We start from the raw sequence: 19801 nt of genomic DNA on the forward strand, positions 1-19801 counted from the left end.
CTCGCCCAGGCCTGTGGGGATTGGCCTAACCCAGCTCTCAGACATGCCCCAAAGACAGCGCAGGCCAGGCCCGGCCGAGGGACCCACCGGTGCAGCATCAGGGCTGGGGCGGGACTGCAAGAGGGCTCCAGGAACTGTCTGGCCTGTCTTGCCAAGTCCCTGATCAGCGGGATCCCAGCTACAAGCTAACCTACCAGTTGGAGCACCTGCCCTCTGGTGGTCAGTGCACGTCATAGAGACTGGCTGAATGGTCAGACACTTAGCATATTAGGCTTTTTTATATAGGACTAGCCACCTCTACTAGCATCAAGGCTGTCTGTATTTGACCTGATTTAGAGCTTGCCAAAGGAAAAATGCCTCTTCCCCAGGGCTGTCTGTAAAAAAAAAAGAAAAGAAAAAACAAATTAGAGGGAACTGTTTAACATCATGGCTCAAATGTGCATACACGTAGCTGCCCTGGATACAGCAGGTGGAGATGCTGCTCATGGTGAGTCCCCGAGTCAGCCTGGGCCCTGTGGTCAGTGTGAGCCGGAGACCAGGTGTCTCTACTCTGCAAACGATGGGCCACCCCAGACTGTGGGGACCATGGCAACGCGCACCAGGGATGCCTGGGGCACCTGTAGGTTGCTACACATACTCTTATTGGTGAATTTTCAAATTCCCAGGTAAGCAAGAAGCATCTCCAGCTCCATTTTTTCCTCCACCCTACATCCCCCACCCGGGATGTTGAAATAAATTCTAGATCCAGAATAGAAGCAAGAGACAATGTCTGGGCATTGTTTGGACACAGTCGATGCCACTCTCGCTATTCTTTTGTCTTCACTTGCGTGATGGATGAGCCTTTTTCTTTTCTCACTGGTCCTTTAAGGGATGGGTGACGCTGCCATTTAAGGGGATTGAGTAGCTGGAACAGGCGCAGACTCTCTGGAGCGGCCTCCAGGCTGAGCAGCCATGTGGCTAACGAGGGCTGGTCCCTCAGCTCTGCTCTCAGATGCCCACATCCATCCCATCCTCTGTGGCTGTGCACCTTTCCTTCCTAGGAACCCTGGTCCTCATTCTGCGGGATCTTCCCTCCTCGTGTTCCTTTTACTTACTTCCCTCCTCACAGCGCAGGGAAGCAGACTCGGAGCAGGAAGGTGAGCCACCGTGGTTGGCCCTCCCGTCCTGGCAGAGGGGCTGGTGGGTGTGCAGCTCTCGTCCTGCCCTGGGTTCGGTGGTGGGAGTGAGTCCTGAGGGGCGCCGGCACGGACATCAAGAGCCTGATCCGAGGAAGGTCTGATGGCAGCCGGAGCTGGCCTCCCTCTGGCTCTCCCTCGCCAGGTTCAGGGTCCAGCTGTGGCAAACAGAGCGAGCCAGAAGGACACGCCCTCGGTGCGAGAGAGCAGGCAGTGCCCGAGCCCCTCTGCAGCGCTCAAGGAGAAGGAGAGGAAACAGCCTTAGAGCAAAAATATCTGCTTTCAGTCAGCCAGCTCTCCGCTGAGCCAAAGGACGGTACATGTACAGTGAGGTTATGCATCTGCTGACCAAATATGGTTTCCATTTCCCCCTAAATCTTAATGTTCACTTGATTTCCAAACCTCAGTGTTAGCACTGCTTTGTTAAGAAAATCAAGTTAGCAAAAGTTAAGTAGGTAAAATGCAGTGTTAGAAGTCATAGTTTTACCATGGTTTGGGGGCTGCTGTGTCCTCATTGCTCCCCGGAGCCTCCGCCCCTGGACTCCAGCAGGATTCCGGAGAGCTGCAAAGCCAGCCAGGAGTCCGATCCCCTGGGCTTGGGCACAGGCCACAGAGCTGGACTCACATTTTCACTCGTCTACAGTTTACCTTTGAACAACACCCGGGTTAGGGGTCCGACCCCTGTGCAGTCAAACCCCGCAGTTCACTTCGGACTCCCCCAAACACAACCATACGTGCTCCGGTTTCTCTGGATCCTGAGTAGCATTGCATATCCTCAAAACTGAAGAAGGCATTTAGAAACATTTTTCTTACAATTCATTTACAGTTTTGCTCCGGTTTTACAGGAGCATGTCTGGAAAAGTCCCTCAGATGGTAGGATTACAGCTCTGTGAATCCTGACTGCCCACCCGCCAGGGCCTGAGGGGCCGAGCAGAAACAAACGTGATGATGGTGGGAGGGAGGACTGCTCTCACCTCAGACATTTACTTCAATGTCATCACATTGTCTTTAAAAAGACGAAAGTAGTGTGGAAGACTTACACAGCTTTTTAAATTTAGTGCAGCTTCTAATTTACTCGGCGCCTGCTAAATTCCACTGTGCCCTGCAGTTTATAATGCTAATGGAAACTTCCCATTTAAAGATGAACTTGGAACGTCTTTGCTAGATTTTAAATTGATAAATTACAAGAGTGGCTGAAAGGGAACCAATTTTGATCTTGGGTGAGGACTTCCCGATGTATGCGCACATGACGTGAACGGGCTGAAGTGGGGCAGACAGTCTTCCCTCCACTCCAGCTCCGAGTCTGTATGGATGGCCCCCGTGTCCTGGGAGACAGACACTGCGCAGCTGAGTGTTGTGTGCGGGGAGGCATTTTCCTTCTCACAGAGGCATGGTTGTTCAGACCCTCTGTGTTTGCCACAGCCCTGACCAGGACTGGCTATGGCACTTGGAGCAAACCACTGGACCCTGGGCCTCAGGCTCCCCATCTGTGAAATGGGGTACAATAGCTCCTACATTACAGGGTTACTGTGGAGCTTATAAGAGCTCATTCTGGCAGAGCTGCTAGATGAGCAGCTGACACGCTGTGTTATTACTTTTAGAGTTCTTTTCAGGGGGTGCCATTTTACCGAGTTATGAAAACCCTTGTAGATTCGTATTGCTTGTTAACGGCTGGTTTTCCAAGACATGGGAAGCGCACTAACGGCATGTCTCCGTTCTTGTCCCGGGCCTGGCAGATTATAGCGAATCACCACATGCAGTCCATCTCCTTCGCCTCCGGGGGCGACCCGGTAAGTACCTTTTGCTTTGTCTTCTCTTCTCGTCACCTTCTTGGGAGTGGCTGGGAAGGGGCCCTACTTCCAAGGTGCACTTCTTAGGGTGCCATCAAGAAGGTTTGAACTGTCACTTGTTAGCCAAGCACTGTTGACAATCCTTGAGGCCCTGGTTTTCTCAGGAGGAACTGAGAGCTGCCAGGTGCTGCCTGGTGACTGCCTCCCATCTCTGTCTGCCCTGCTCGGTTCCCGTTTCTCCACTGGGCCTTCACCGGGCCTCTATTTAAGTACCAGTGATTGAAGGCTGTGAATTTACTTAGTCTAGTTTATTCATAAATATTGGAAGTTGGCATTTTTCTCTCTCAATTTAACACTGTCATCTTTTATTGGTTTGTTTAGCCAACAGGGAGGGAGCTGCAGAGACAGAGAGGGAGACGGGCTAAAATGGGAACGTTCTGTTTGTGTCACTTACTTCATGAAGAAGGTGCGAAACAAGGAGTTTGCCCCCACGTGTGGTCAGGAATGTGATTCTCCGGTGTTGGCGGCCACTCAAAGTGTCGGGAGAGGCAGGACGCAGGGCCACACCTGCACACCTGCACACTCACTGTGTTCATCACCGCGCACCGCGAACAGTCCCGCCCTCTGAAGAAGCCCAGGCAGGAATGGCCAGGAGGCGAGGGGCAGAGGGCGCCGTAGGAAACAGCCCCTGCCAGCAGTGGGCGGAGAATGACTCCCCCAATGCCCTCACGTCACTTTTCATCCGCCTGGTTAGTGATCACCCAGGGAAATACCTAAATGTTAGGACAAAAGAGCGAGCTTTTCTTGGAACTAAGTTTAATCAATTAAATTGTTCAGTATCCTGAGTAGATGTCCTTTTGCTGTTAAATTTTTTTTTATCATAAAAAAATGGTGGCTTATAGTGGTATTTTTGTTATCCTTGTTGTTTTGTATTATTTTGTCAAAATATCCCTGACCGGTTTGGCTCAGTGAATGGAGCGTCGACATTCGGACTGAAGGGTCCTGGGTTCGATTCCGGTCAAGGGCATGTACCTTGGTTGTGGGCACATCCCCAGTAGGGGGTGTGCAGGAGGCAGCTGATCGATGTTTCTCTCTCATCAATGTTTCTAACTTTCTATCCCTCTCTCTTCCTCTCCGTAAAAAAATCAATAAAATATTTTAAAAATTATCAGTATGCAATGCTCAGAATTTAAGTAAAATTTATGGGTCCAGGGTCGCCTGAGTAATTGCGGATATATTACTCCTGTCCCCAGGCAGGGAGTTCTTCCCAGGCCCATGTCTATCCTGCACACCCTTGCCTCCCAGGCCCCTCCTCTGGGCAGCCTGACTGCAGACCGCTGTTGGCACATGGAAAGCGGAATCGAGAGGCGCTTCCCACTGCTGGCTGCAGTCTGCCTTTCCAAAGGGCCTGTGATCATGGGAGTGCCTTCCTCTGGGGAACCGGCACCTCCCCTCCCCCAGCTGCTGCAGCCCCGGGGAGGCGTCACCTATGCTCTCTGCAGCCCCAGAGAGGTCCGGCATCCCCCCATTTCAGACCCCTGAGCCCAGGGCACTGTCAGGAGGAGGGGTGTGTCCACCTTGCGGACGGCTCTCTGCCTTTAAACCACTTACTCACCAAAGGGTGACGGCCGCCGTCTGACCTCTCACTCAGTGGCTTTGGTCTTTCCGCACGTGGGGCCTTGTTTTCAGGTCTCTCAGGTGGTTTCTTCCTCCCATCCCCTCCCCTCACTTCTCTCCACTTCCCTTCCTTTACTTCCCTCTAATCCTCATCTCACGTTTCATTGGAAAGAATATTGAGAAGGTGGAAGCCCTCCATAGTCGAACCATCGTTGGTGCACTTGCGGGCTATGCCCAGAGGTGCCTGCGCACCTGTTCTCTGCCGGCCAGGCCCGGCCCCCTCCTCCCCCGCGCCTGCACCTGTGTGGGTCTGGCTCTACTGAGCTGCCGGTGGCCTTCTGCTGGCTGCCCCAGGTGACGGCTGGAACCACAGCTTCTGACCTTTGGAAGTTGACCCCGTTGGAAAAACAAAAGGCAGAAACACTGCCCCTGCATTGACAGTCCTCCCCGGAGCCTGGAGCCTGTGTCAGTCCTCATCCCATGATGATGGAGAAGCAGAGATCCAGCAAACGGAAGCCAAACACAGTGTCCTGTGCGGAAACCAGTTCGTCCTCGAGGTGCACAGTCTGCGGGCTTTTCTCCGAGTCCCCATCGCTCCTTCGGCAGAAAAGGGAAGCATTCAGGGACCCTTAAAGTAATCCATACGCTTTATGTTCTTGCTGATTTTTTGCTGTCAGACAGACAGTCAGACATCTGTCAGAAAAAATCAGCAAGAACGTAAAAGCTTGTGAGTTACTCTCCGCTTCCCCTGTAACCAGTCCCAATGTACATCACATTGTCCATAAATTCTATGCCAACTCTGTTGATAGTTGTTACAGTTGGTGGATGTTTTAAATAAAACCAAAAATTCTAGATCTTAGTCCTTGTTCTGTTGCCTCGGGTATATCTACTAATTGCTCTGTGCCTCAGTTTACCAAGTTAGAAAATAATATTTCAGAATGTCAAATAAGACAGGTTGGAAAACACTGTTAATCCCTTCACACATGAGTTATAATCTACATAATTAGCCGAGTTAAAAGGCCACGAAAGAATCAATACTGGCAGGCTCAAAAAGTCCTGGCGAGGGAGAGCAGAGCTGGCAAACTTGGAACACGTGTGGCCCCACCTCGGGGATGCCGTGCGCTCACTGTGTGATGTTGGGGACACTGTTTGGACAGCCATGCACCCCGCTGTGCTGCAGAAATACTATTGGCCTCAGGACAGCTCTGTCCTGGCTTGACCACTGGCCATCGGAGTGACAGGGACACCTCACATCTGACAGACTTCCTCAGGTTGGAATTAGAATCTATAAAGAAGAATTTTCTTGTGTATGCCACTAGGGTTAACTCAAATTAAGTTTGTTACCCAAACATGTACAAAAATAAAATATAGACTCTCATGATATACTTTTTTTTCTTGGTTAATCCTCACCTGAGGTTTTTTTTTTAATTGATTTTTAAAGAGAGTACAAAGGGGGGGGACAGACAGAGAGAACAACATCGATATGAGAGACATATCGATTGGTTGCCTCCCGCACATGCCCCACCCAGGGCTAGGATCTGGCCTGCAACTGAGGCATAAGCCCTTGACCCAGAATCAAAGCCGGGCCCTTCCGTCCACAGGCTGGGGCTCTATCCACCGAGCCACACTGGCAAGGCTGATGGTGTACTTTTCAATGAACTGCAAACCCCAGTCACACTGGGAAGATTACCGATAAACACAGTAACAGCCGATGGGTTTGCAGCAGCGTTAACTTCCCGAGATGGGTACGTTCTGCGGACACGAAGCTTCTGCTCTCGGTGTGAAGCCGGACAGCCGCCTGCTCCCTCAGCCTTCCCAGCGGCCTCTCTCCTCGGCGCTCCCCCCCGCGACTTCTCCTCCTCAAGCAGACCCTTCCTTGTCCTCCGTGTGCATAAACGTGACAGAACTTTGCTTCCTGGGGCAAAGGCATCGAGTCTCCTAAGATTAGATGATGTCCTTTCTACCCGACTTTCTACGATGTGGGACCCGTAATGTGGGAAACCCACCTAAAGGTCCCAGCACTGACACTGCATGCAGAGCACGGCGCCCAGTGCCACCCACGTGATCCCGGACCTTCCTATCCTAATCTTAAGGTTATCATGGAATGAAAATACAAAACTAAGAGGAAATCCTGGTGACATCTCACAGGCAGGGGAAGGTCCCTGCCCAACCCTAGGTTTCGGGGGTCAGTTTGAGAAACACGAGTGTTCCATGAGGAACCCCTGATGGTGACATCTCCCACACCCAGGGACAGGGTCTCTGATAGCAAGCGAGAAGCCTTGTTGTTGCTAATAGCTTCAGTCTTCCAAGGTCTTCCTAATGGACATGGCGGGGGCAGGTGGACCGATCTGCGGATATACCCACGGCAGGGCTCTGTGTGGGAAGAGCAAGCAGCCTGCCTGCACAGGAAGACGCGGCCCATCGCTGGGGGACTCTCCTCCCCTGCGTGGTTGTGCTGTGGCATCATGAGCTCTGGGGGCAAGGATGTGTAGCAGTGTCTTCACCACTCACCACCCTGAGGCAGTGTCTTCACATCCACCAGCCTTGTATGCCCACCTTCAGGCACGCTCCCTCTGCCCCTCCCTCACTGCGGGTCCTGGGAGCCCCTTGGAAAGTGAGGGTGCTCACTGTAGACTCTCCCAGCTGCTCACAGCAAGGGACTGAGCCATGCTGCCCAGCCCTGTGAAGCAGGGGCCCTCAGGAGCTGTCTGCACCTATTGTGGGAACTGTCTGTCTGCGCCAATGGTGGGAGCTGTCTGTCCGCGCCAATGGTGGGAGCTGTCTGTCTGCACCTATTGTGGGAACTGTCTGTCTGCGCCAATGGTGGGAGCTGTCTGTCCGCGCCAATGGTGGGAGCTGTCTGTCCGCACCAATGGTGGGAGCTGTCTGTCCGCGCCAATGGTGGGAGCTGTCTGTCCGCGCCAATGGTGGGAGCTGTCTGTCCGCGCCAATGGTGGGAGCTGTCTGTCCGCGCCAATGGTGGGAGCTGTCTGTCCGCGCCAATGGTGGGAGCTGTCTGTCCGCGCCAATGGTGGGAGCTGTCTGTCCGCGCCAATGGGACAAACCTTTCCAGCCCCCCGGCCCCTCACAGAGATGTGTCTCTGCTTCCATGAAGAAGAGGACTATGGTTCCTGTGACTGTGACTGGAAACTGAAACCACGTGGCCCCTGGGCTGCTGAGATGGAGGCAGGCGAGGAGGCACAGGCTTTAGGCAAAGGGATCCAGCTCATATGTTCGAAACACCTTAAAGGAATAAAAATGACTACTGATTCCAAAACAACAACAAGAAAGAGCCCTCGCCTTTGAGCAGCCCTGCTGAGTGTCCCGCCAGCGGCTCCCAGGGACGCCCAGGCCGGCAGCGGCAGCACCTGCGGCCTCGCCAGCGGCCCCTGGTGGCTCTCTCAGGCCGGCGCGGAGCCCCGCAGGTGCGGCCGCTCCAGGCAGAGCCGCCGGGCAGACAGCGGCTGTTGCTCTCACCTCGGTTCGCGTGGCTCACGGGCAGCTTTCCACACCCCGATCCCCAGGCCTCACCTCAAGTCACAGCCAGGTCTCCTGGGCCTGAGACTGTCCTTAGAGCTCCCCAGTGACTCCTTCCCCCACCCCACCCCCGAATCTGCAATTCACAAGGTCCCGCAATCCCCCCCCCCCATGGTTCCGTGTGAGAACGGCCCCTCGGGCTGTGGACAGCATGCCGCACTGTGCACTGTCAGTGATGTGGCGTCTGTTTTTTTGACAGGACACAACGGACTACGTGGCGTACGTAGCCAAGGACCCCGTTAACCGCAGAGGTAAGCAATGCTGGCCCTTGGCACCTCTCCTCAAACACAGGCTCCACCTGAGGTAGCACAGGCACGCCTCTCACTCTGAGCCAGCGCTCTCACACTCACGGTCACAGAGGCTCCAGGCAGCGATGCGGCCCCGGGCTGGGCGGTGAGCTCCACCCGCACGCCTGTACCGGCCAGCGAGCTCGCAGCACCTGCCCCTCTCCGGCAGCTGCCCCAGACCCAGAAAGCCGCCCCTGCCCCGCTGCACACAGAGACGCCCAGATAGGCTGAGCTCCGGGCCCACTGCTGCGTCTCCCGGAGCCTGGCACTGCCCCACAGCCTGGCGCTGCCCCACAGCCTGGCGCTGCCCCCACAGCCTGGCGCTGCCCCACAGCCTGGCGCTGCCCCCACAGCCTGGAGGCTGTGTCCCAGCTTAGGTGCTGTGGCCTCCTGCCCCTCCCAGCTACCAGGTGGAGTGTGGGGCCCGAGGTGTTCCAGGGCTTTCTATCCTCATGGGCCTTTACTCCTAGACTCTCCTTGCACCCCCTCCCCGATCTGTCACTCAGAAACCAAGCCCCACTCACTGGGGTCACCAGCCTGGGGCGGCCTGCGGAGGCTGCGGCCCTCAGATCCCAGGCAGCACTGTTCGCCAGCAGCTGCAGTTCAGACCTCACCCCACAGTCACCAGCAGCGTCGAAACAGCCCAGACCCACTGGCTGCCCGTCTTCCCACCCACCACCCGGCATTTCCTCGTGGTCAGCACGTGCTTGCTCCGATACTTACACACAGATTTCCTTCTTTTTAAGTTTCAGTGCAGATGAGGTCTTAGCATGCTATTTTCAAGCCAGCCTGGAGAGATGGGTTCCCTGGCCCAGCGCGTGGCTTTACAGGGATCCGCCCTCAGGTCCTGGAGTCCTGGCCCCGTTTCCTCCCGCGGTGTTCGGCCGGGAGGCAGGTGCGGGGGAGGCTGGGTGCCGGGTGCCGCAGTGCACCTGGCAACGGCATGCAGACCGGCCGGGCATTGCGTTGCCTTGTGAGTGAGTGAAGGTGACTTTCCATGGAGACTGCCCAGCCCTGGGCTGGAAAGCTGTGGTTTGATGGGCTACCTTTTCTTTTTCTTTTCTTTCTTTTTTTTTTTTTAAATATATTTTATTGATTTCAGAGAGGAAGGGAGAGAGATAGATAGATAGAAACACCAATGATGAGAGGGAATCATTGATCAGCTGCCTCCCACATGGCCCCCACTGGGGATCCAACCTGCAACCCGGGCATGTGCCCTTGGCCGGAATCGAATCCAGGACCCTTCAGTCCACAGGCCAACACTCCATCCACTGAGCCACACCAGCCAGGGCTGCCTTTTCTTTCTTGAGAATGAAGGTGAGGTCTTACAAAGAGTGTTGGCTGATAGTCTTCTCTAGGGATGTTGGGGCTCCCCTAGAAGCTGGCATCGGGATGTCTGGGGACGGGGGGTTCACAGATGAGGTCCTCTAAGTGTCACACTGTCACTCCTGGATAAGGACAATGCGTGGAGGACTGTCCCGCCCTGTGCTGCCATGCTCTGGCTGAGCACTGTGAACCCGCAGCAGCCCTTACATAACGCGTTTGAGGAGAGACGCCAGGGCCTTACATAACAGGCGTGGAGCTGTCTGAGAGGGCAGACTGGCAGCTCAGCACAGTGCATCCTCCGGGGGAGGCTGTGCCCTCATTGCTGGGGCTGCTGTGCGAATGCGACAAGCCAGGGGCCTCCCAGCGGCAGGACTCCCTGCCCCCCGGCTCTGGAGGCTGCGGGGAGAGTCCTTCCTGCCTCCGCCAGCGGTGCCCTGCTGCTGTGCCCTCAGCCCTCGCGTGCCCGGAGCCCGAGCGTGCCGCTGGCCCCCCGGACGCCTTTTACGGACACCAGGTGTGCTGGCCAGACCCACCGCCCAGCTGCCCGCACCCTGGCTGGTTGGCCTGCAGCAGCCTTTTCCTGACTAAGGGCACATCTCTCACCGAGGACACTAACCCTGCGCAGAGGCCACCCCTTTGACCACCCCAGAGCCCCGCGAGGCTGGGAGAGGCGGGCAGTCTGCACGGCCGGCACAGAATTCTGTTTCCGCCCAGGGCTAAGGGCTGTTGAGGTGACCTTGGGCAGTGCTACCGTTTCCGAAGTCTCCAGTGGCTCTGGGCAGCGATCCTCACGGAGCCACATGCTGGAGTCCCGTAGGGGAAGCTCGGGGCTCAGGCCTCTTCAGAGCGCTCCGGGTGGCCCCAGGCAGCCGAGCCGGAGCAGGGCTTGAGGGAGGGCTGGGCCCAGGCAGTCTGACGTGGGCTGTGGAAGCGTGCAGGCTGTCTCGTTTCAGAGCCATGACCAGGAGTGCCTTTGCCCACGGGGCCTTTTCAAAGCCACAGAAGTCAGATATACCCCACATCCGGTGGGTGCTGGGCCCGGCTCCCCCAGGGGCAGCGTGCGGTGCCAGGGAGGCGGATACTGGCCCTGGTGCTGCAGCGCAGGGCACCCCGGCACGAGGCCCTCTGAGATACTTGGTGGGGGACACACTCCTTCCTTCCAGTCACCTGCCGCCTGCCACTTATGATCAAGTGTCAGGATCCCGGCAGGGCTCAGCCGGCCGACTCTCCTGCTCCATGTGGCATCACTGGGGGCACGGGGTGGACTTTGGCTGGTGGCTGGCCTGGTGTAGAGGGTCAAAGTTTGCTTTGTTTTCACGCCTGACACCTTGGTAGGGATGACCAGATGGCCAGGCCATCAGAGCCTTCCCCTCCCCAGGGAGCCCGAGGGGCCATCAGGGCGGCAGGACTTGTTGCCTGGCAGCTCTTGGCTCTGAGACACCAAAGGGCTAGCTTCCAGGGCTCTGAGAGGCCAGGCACCGCTCCAGTCCAACCACGTGTACTGTCAGGGCAGCCACAGGTCCGGTCCGGGGAGGGCCAGACCCACCCTACGGGGAGTTTGCAGCCCTCCCTGCACCGGGCTCTGTCCCACAGCCAGCCCGGGCTCCTGCGAGGCTGGGTGCAGGGAGGGGCTCACAGTTTCGCCGTGAACATGACCTCAGAGCATCCTTTGTCTCAGCTCATGTGTCCATCCCAGTTACCTCCTTCTGTGCGGAGCTGCTGTTCTCTCCTCATCCGTCTGCCTCCCCAGTCAGGCAGCATGGCCTCTGCCTTCGGAGTCAGATGGCCAAGACATTCTGGGTGGATATGGTAAATGCTCTTGTCTGGGCTCCAGGTGTCTGACTCCCCATGCGGAGGCCCCAGCGGCTGAGCCAGCGTGTCCCCTGGCTGCAGGCACAGCTCCTCAGGGCACATCTGGCTCCCAGAGTCTTCTGTCCACATCCTTAAGGGTCAGAGTTTCTCACTGTCACCGCTGTCTTTCCCACGGTGATTCCTGCCTACGCATTTTTGCATGTTTTGGTTTAGCTAGGAGTTATGTACAGTGAGAATCTGGTGTCCAGAACCCATGCTTCTAAAGTTAATCTGGTGGAAGGCGAAGGTTCTGGCCCAGCCATCCAGCTGTATGGAACCTTGGTGACGGCCTGAGCAGGAGTCCCGCCTGGGAGTGCTGCCTCCAGTGGCCACACCGGCCCGCCCCAGCTCTCTAGCAGCAGGATGGCTTCCACAGCGCGGCTGCTCTGGCCTCGGGCAGTGGCAGGGCCAGGAGGACTGTCCGGGAAGGCCTAAACGTCTGTCGCTGGGGGCAAACACACAGCACCTCATCTGCCCGAGGTGGGGGCGGGGGAGTGAGGGTGGCGCCACAGCGCAAGGCACCCCTTCCTCCTGGCAGGGCTCCCCGTGTCCTCAGGCTGCGCCCCTCCAGCCCCCGCTCTGTGCAGAGAAGGCAGCATCACGCTGCACTCCAAAGCAGTGCGGCCTCTGTCCGCCCCCCCACCCCCCACCCGGCCAGTCCCGTGCCCAGAGCCTCCTTCCCTGCGTCCCAGCTTCTCCTGCGGCTGGCACGTGCGGCCTCAGCCTGAGAACACTCCCTGTGGCACGCCTCCTCCTCCTGGCGCCTGCGTGCCCGGACCAGCCTCCCTAACTTACATCCGAGCTGCTGCCCAGAGGAAGATGAAGGGGACACCCGTCTGTCCCACCAGCCACGGGACCCCTCAGCTATGGGACCCCCTCAGCCACGGGACCCCTCAGCTATGGGACCCCCTCAGCCAGGGACCCCTCAGCCCTGGGACCCCCTCAGCCACAGGACCCCTCAGCCACGGGACCCCTCAGACCCCTCGGCCAAGGGACCCCTCAGCCACGGGACCCACCAGCCACAGGACCCCTCAGCCACGGGACCCCTCAGCCCCGGGACCCCCTCAGCCCCGGGACCCCCTCAGCCACGGGACCCCCTCAGCCACGGGACCCTCAGACCCCTCAGCCACAGGACCCCTCAGCCCTGGGACCCCTCAGACCCCTCAGCCACAGGACCCCTCAGCCCCGGGACCCCCTCAGCCACGGGACCCCTCAGCCAGGGACCCCTCAGACCCCGCAGCGTGCCGGGACGGGCGGGGCTGAGCCTCTGGGATGCCCTGGGCAGCGCTGCCTCGCAGAGCAGAGGCAGGGCCTTCTCTTGCTTGTCCCCACATGACCCCCTTTCTCTGAGGTTCCACATGGTGTGCTACGGGACAGCGGGTCCCTGAGGGGTGGCGGGCACCTGCCCCAAAGGGACTGGCGTTTGCTTTTGGGGAGAATAGGCTATTGAGGAGGACATCCGGGGTGGTGCTGGGGGAAGCTGCGGTGGAGCCTCGCAGCTTCTTAAGACACATGCACCCCGGGCCCCTCCTCCCTGGCCTGACGGCTCTGCCCAGGAGGCTCTGCACAGGGCCTGCCCTGACTCAGCTCCACTGTCCCACAGCATGCCACATCCTGGAGTGCCGTGACGGGCTGGCCCAGGACGTCATCGGCGCCATCGGGCAGGCCTTCGAGCTGCGCTTCAAGCAGTACCTGCGCTGCCCTGCCAAGGCCCCCGCTCTCCACGACCGGTGAGTGCTCCTCTGGGCGGTGAGGAGTGCTCCTCTGGGTGGTTAGTACTCTCCTCTGGGCGGTGAGGAGTGCTCCCCTGGTGGTGAGGAGTGCTCCCCTGGGTGGTTAGGAGGGCTCCCCTGGGCGGTGAGGAGTGCTTCCCTAGTGGCGAAGGGTGCTCCTCTGCGCGGTGAGGGGTGCTTTCCTGGGCGGTGAGGGGTGCTCCCCTGGCGGTGAGTAGTGTTCCTCTAGGCTAGGAGTGTCGAACTCAATCAGAGAAGGGGCCAAAATCTAAAATCCAGCCTAAATCGCGGGCCGAATGGTTTACTGAACAGTCATAAACTGTCATTGTGATGGAAATGCAGCGGAGTGCAGTGATGACAGCGCGGTGCGGGCCACATTGCAAGGCCTGGCGGGACGGATTTGGCCTGAGGGCCTTGTGTTTGACACATGTGCTCTAGGCGGTGAGGGGTGCTTCTCTGGGCGGTGAGGGGTGTTCCTCTGGGCGGTGAGTGGTGCTTCTCTGGGCGGTGAGGGTGCTCCTCTGGGTGGTGAAGGGTGCTCCCCTGGCGGTGAGGAGTGCTCCCCTGGGCGGTGAGGGGTGCTTCTCTAGGCGGTGAGGAGTGCTCCACTGGGCGGTGAGGGGTGCTCCTCTGGGCGGTGAGGAGTGCTCCCCTGGGCGGTGAGGGGTGCTCCCCTGGGCGGTGAGGGGTGTTCCTCTGGGCGGTGAGTGGTGCTTCTCTGGACGGTGAGGGTGCTCCTCTGGGTGGTGAAGGGTGCTCCTCTGGGCGGTGAGGGGTGTTCCTCTGGGCAGTGAGCGGTGCTTCCCTGCACGGTGGCTTTCTGAGAAGTCTCATCTTTCCTCCTCAAAAACTAAAACGGACAGACAGACAAACAGAAACACTCCATGTGAGGAACCACGGCCGCCTCCAGACGTGCTCTGGCCGGCCTCCTGGCGCCGGCCCCGGGCGCTGGCCGCTGAGGAACGGCAGATGAAGCAGCCACCGTGCTCTGCGGTTGGAAAACATTTTCCTGGGAGGACAGCGACAGCAGCCGAGGCCACAGAAAAGCACCTACCGCGCCTTTGCTGCCTCCTGAGCAGCCAGGTGCTGCTCCCACTCGCTCCTCCGTGCTCCTCAGGTCCGCACGGCCGTGCCGGTGTCCGCAGCCCCGCCCAGAGGCTCGGTGAGCCCCGCCTGCTGGTTGGCCTTGGCAGCTCGGAAACCCACTGTGGCCCTGGCCAAGTTCATTACCAGTCCGGGTCTCTCCTGTGATAGGCGTGTCTCTGTCAAATCAGAAGATGGTGCCTTGGCAGTGCTATGATTCTGAGTGTTAAATAAAATAGTGAACGTGAACAGGAATTGTGAGGTATTTAACTTATTATAAAAATGTTCGGGATCAACCACTGAATACCTTTAGGACACACGGATATTCCCTGCAGCATAAAAAGCCACTCCGGGCACTGGTCACTCAGCAGGCTGTCCCAGACGACCTCCCGGAAGGCCCAGCTGTCACCGTGGTGGTTCACGCCAGGAAGACCTGGCTTTGTTTCTCCCAAATTGACTTCGCTTGCTTTCCCTGCCGCCTACAGCCGCATCTGGAACTGATCATGAGGCAGTGTCCCTTTGCTTCCATTATTTTGCAGACTTTTGTCATCTCTATGAAGTTTTCACCTTTCTTGAAAGAGACTTTTAATTTTTCTCTCTCATCCACTGGAAATTTCTCTAAAACATTCCTTTTGGAGGTGCCTGAGGCGGCCCCGCTTTTCCCGCTGCCGGAAGCTCTCACAGGCTCAGGCTGCAGGGTAAGCAGAGTGAGAGTAAAAGTGACAGTGCCCCAGATGGCCTTGCAGAGGATGAGTGAACAAACTTCAAATTTCATATATAATAGGATATATATAGTCATTACAAAGAATATATCGGCATATGTGTATTATCAGAAAAAAATGGCAGAGTTTTTTAATGGAGTGAAAAAAAGATGAGCCATTTATGAAAAATTTAAAAACACAAACAATTCTATACATACTGTAGTTACTGTATAAGTGCGTGTATACGAAAACATGCAGAAGTATCACGCCAAAGCGGGATGTGCAAGAATGAAGTGGGCGCAGAGTGGGCTTTAACTTTGCCAAGTGCATTTCCTCCCTGAGATTTTAGAAAGTAAAGGTACCAATATATTATATAAATAAATAAATAAATAAATAATTTAAAAAAATGCAGTGAACACCTTTATGCCATCATCTAGCTTCTACATTAACATTTTACTGTTCATTTCACATATCTATTCATCCAAAGTAAGTTTGGCAAATATTTTTTCCCTCTGGAAAAAAGGAAGGAAGCACAGTAAAATGTTCACACTGTTTAGTCTCAGTGGTGGATGTGTAAGTATCTTTTATTTTTATTAATTTTGGTTTTCTGTACTTTTGAAATGTTATGTAAAAGTCAAATAAGCACTATTTAAACATGTGTATAAAAATGGGTGGTTGGAGTTGATTGAACTACCATGCTTCCGGGGAATACACGTGAGGCATGAAGTCCTATATATGTTTCTACAAAATAAAGTGTAAAGAAATTTAATTTTGTCCCACTGTTCTGTTTCCTCATGTGGATATGTATTAGCATCTGGTCTTTCATTTCAGCCTGAAGTACTTACTTTCATATTAATTGCGGGGCAGATCTAGTAGTGATGAATTTTTCAGTTTTTTTTTTTTTTTTTTTTTTTTTTAATCTGGAAATGTCTTATTTTTTGTTTCATTTTGGAAGGATAGTTTTACTGGGTATAGAATAGTTGGTAGACAGTGTTTTTCTTTCAGTACTTGAATATGCCATCCCACTGCTTTCTCGCCTTCATTGTTTCTGAGAATAAAGTCAGCTGTGAATATTATTGAAAATCCTTTGTCCAGAATCTGAATGTCCACAGGGGCAATTTCTATTGATTGCTTTTATTCCTTGTGTTTCTTCTCATGTCTCATAAAATGTTTGTTGTTGAAGTTAGAGATTTTAAATAATATAACGTGCTAACTCTGCAATCAGGTTTCTCCCCTCCTCAGAATTTGTTGTTGCTTTTTTTAGTGGTTGTTTTTTCCCCCTCCCCTAAACTTTTCTAAACTAAATCCATAACTCTATATTCTTTGTCAGAAATGGCCACTGACAACTCTGTTCAGTTCAATTATTAGAAAACGAATAATTAGAGATTTCCTTAAATCCCTAGAACTCTGTGTATGTGTGGGCACCCCTTCAACACTCAGCTATGCAGTTGCCTATTCCTCCTTAACTTTCACTTCCTGCCTGGCTTCAAGGTCAGCCAGAGGTGAGACTAGGCCTTTTTGAATCTTTCCAGAGCAGGCATACATCCTTGGACATGAACAGAGTCCTAAGAATACATGTGGCTTTCTAGATTCCTGGAAATAGGTTGAAATTTATCAAAGTTCTTACTGACATTCTATTTTCTAGCTTTTTAAAAAAAGCTTTTGATTAACCTATTTTTTTGCCTCAAATGTTATACTGCCTCAGGGTGCCATGCTGTTAAACAGTTGCCTCTAATTGTTTTTGACAAATGTTCCAGGGTAAGAGGCACTTTTTTTTCCCTGGGCAAGCTCTGAATCTGTCAAATAGAGACAGCCTTAGGAGTGACCTCTTCCCAGGAGTGACTAGACAGTTGACATAATGTTTGCTGGGAATGAGGCTTTGAAAGAGACTCAGTGCTGCTTTGCCCCCTCCTACGTTTATCAGGCTACTGGTTTTCTCTGTGATTGTAAGCTGTTTGTTTTCAAGACTACTGTGGCGATGGGAACAAAGCAAGTTAAAATGCCCCAAGCTGCTGTTCTTACAGCTTTGTTTATTTGCTTAAAAAACAGAATAAACACTCCCTATGTCAGTGGTCAGCAAACTCATTAGTCAACAGAGCCAAATATCAACAGTACAATGATTGAAATTTCTTTTGAGAGCCAGTGTTTTAAATAGTTAATCCTGTAATTTAAAAAAAACCAGTTCTTTTCATGGAAGAAAAAATTGTTGTTTTCATGGAAGAAAAAAAATTTCAGAGGTCTTACCCTGCCATCTTCTAAAATGTTCAATTTTTAGTTGATTTTGCTTTGGGTTAATTTTATTATTTATTAAAATGTGTGTCTGTGCCTTGAGGAACTGGTTGTCTTTACATGTAAACTTTTTCTTTCCTGATTAAAATGTACCTATAAAAATGATTTTTTTCTTGTTTCAGATGTGATTAAAACTTTCCAAAGGATAGAACTGTGAATAGGCAGAGATATTTGACTAACCCACTATTATGCTTTTCATATGTGCCTGAGATCTGCATGGCTGAAGGGGCAGTGACTGAACTCACTTTTCTGGAGTGATAGGTATTAGATGTGATGGTTTTGACTAAAAGCTCAACTTTTGGCTAACGCTCCTGAAAATTCTTTTTTCACAGAATGCAGAGTCTGGATGAGCCCTGGACGGAAGAGGAGGGCGACGGCTCAGACCCCCCGTACTACAACAGCGTCCCGAACAAGACACTCCCGCCGGGGGCGTTTGCAGATGCACGCCTGCAGGCCGGGCCCCATGGCCCCGACACAGCCCCGGTCAGTTTGTACCTTTTTCTTGGGATGCTGGCTAATTGAACTTTACAATAAACCCGCGATTTTGCAGATCTCGACTTAACAGACTTCGATTTCTTGGACAAAACTTCCAGTCCATGTATACTATGTGAAAATCACCCTATTAATTTTAAAATGCTGTAAACCAATATTTGCTTATAATTAAATTAACAGGTTATATTCTGTTATCAATTCACTGTTATTTTAAACAAATTTTAGTAAACAGGACATATGTTGGAAAAAATGCTGTAATAATTCACCCACATAGATAAATATTACATGTCTACAACTACAGTCCACATCTTTAAGCCCACAGTCACCACTGGCAAACAGTGTTTGGCGAATGATTACCACGAAATTGCATCATCGCACGCGGTAACTGGCTCTGCTGTCGCCGGCGTGACTCTCTGCAGTGGTTGCAGTGTGCAGGCCGTGTGCCTTTTGTGAAGAGCCACACCCCAGGCGTGGGCACTTGTTTCCTCTCAGTGACTGGTGAAGGCATGCATTTTCTATTATACACATAGAAACCTTTTCTGTGAAATTAAACTTTTCATACTTAGTTTTTCATACAAATGTGTCTACGTAGGTAAAAACAGGTAAACTAATTTGTCAACTTTTGAAATACGTATATTTTTATTGATTTCAGAGAGGAAGGGGGAGGGAGAGAGAGATAGTAACATCAATGATGAGAGAGAATCATTGATTGGCTGCTTCCTGCACGCCCCTTACTGGGGATTGAGCCTGCAACCTGGACATGTGCCCTGACCCCCAGAAATTGAACCGTGACCTCTTAGTTCACAGGTCGACGCTCAACCACTGAGTCACACTTTTTTTTATCAATTTTTTAACATACACATTCAGAAACCTACTTTATTATATGACAGATTTTTGTCTTTAATGCACACACTCTCACCCAAATTAGTCTGTTAAATCAAGGTTTTACTGTATTTCCTTTTATATTTCTCAGCTTTATTTTCAGGTTGCTGTTCTGTCCAGTGTTTGACAGAATAACTCACATGCTTCCCCCGTGTGGATTTCACAAAGCAGACAGATAGGGGAGGCTTTTGTTTTAACACCAAGGCGCAGTCAGGTACCTGGAAACTGTCCTGTGACTCCTGAGCTGGGATGCAGCTCCTCACTGAGTCTCCACCAGCAGGGGAGCGAAGCCAAGGTTTTTCAGAAGCCTGGGTGCTTTGGCTTCTCTGAAAAGACAGTGGACATAGGCCTTTAAAATGGTGAGAATTTTATGATTTTTTCTATTTTAGTCATTTCTCTGATTTTACCTCCAAATCAACGTTCTAGGAAGGTACTTGTTTTGTAGAGTTACTGTATCTCTGTAGCAAATTTTTGCTGTCACCCACCTCAGTGAATAATAATGACACATTGCAGTGCAGGCCGTAGTTCTGACACTGAGCGGGAATGGCCGGTGGCTTGCCCTGGGCGTCAGCGCAGTGTGTACTGATACACAGGCACTTCTCTGCGGGCGGAAGTGTAGTTTTTTGAGATGCGGTCTCTTCCTCACTCCCACACACATTTATTTGCTAATTCTCAGTGCTGTGAGGCACGGAGGGAACTGCTGTGCCATCGGGCACGCAGCCGCCTGGCCACTGATGTCCCTTCTCCTGGACGTGGCTTTTGGAGATGGGGAAAGAAGAAGAGTATAATTTTTTTTTCTCTTTGTGTTTATAGTTTTCAGGAAAAGAGCAAACTTATTACCAGGGAAGACACTTAGGAGAGCCGTTTGGCGAAGACTGGCAGCAAACCCCTGCCAGGGCAGGTGAGAGGCGAGGGGATGAGGGAAAGCAACATAGCAACGTGCCGGTCACTGCTGCTGTCCGGTCTCCCTCCCCTCCTCCGTCCTCCGAACGCCCTTCTGCTCTATCTGTGTATACCTATTAGCTTGCATTCTCTAGA

At 53.4% G+C, this 19801-nt stretch overlaps 1 protein-coding gene across 2 annotated transcripts in view; it reads left to right on the top strand.

Annotated features, from left to right (window-relative positions):
- The window catches only part of SHC3 (SHC adaptor protein 3), a 125669-nt gene that overhangs the window by 81364 nt on the left and 24504 nt on the right, over positions 1–19801 (top strand). For both annotated transcript variants that reach the window (XM_045575030.1, XM_036420093.2), the window contains exons 5-9: positions 2912–2965; positions 8319–8370; positions 13187–13313; positions 17722–17872; positions 19577–19664. In XM_045575030.1, coding sequence (XP_045430986.1) covers positions 2912–2965; positions 8319–8370; positions 13187–13313; positions 17722–17872; positions 19577–19664 — 472 coding nt within the window. The remainder of the gene's footprint in view (positions 1–2911; positions 2966–8318; positions 8371–13186; positions 13314–17721; positions 17873–19576; positions 19665–19801) is intronic.

The sequence above is a fragment of the Pipistrellus kuhlii genome, unplaced genomic scaffold (genome assembly GCF_014108245.1).
Source record: "Pipistrellus kuhlii isolate mPipKuh1 unplaced genomic scaffold, mPipKuh1.p scaffold_m20_p_61, whole genome shotgun sequence".
Taxonomy (NCBI): Eukaryota; Metazoa; Chordata; class Mammalia; order Chiroptera; family Vespertilionidae; genus Pipistrellus; species Pipistrellus kuhlii.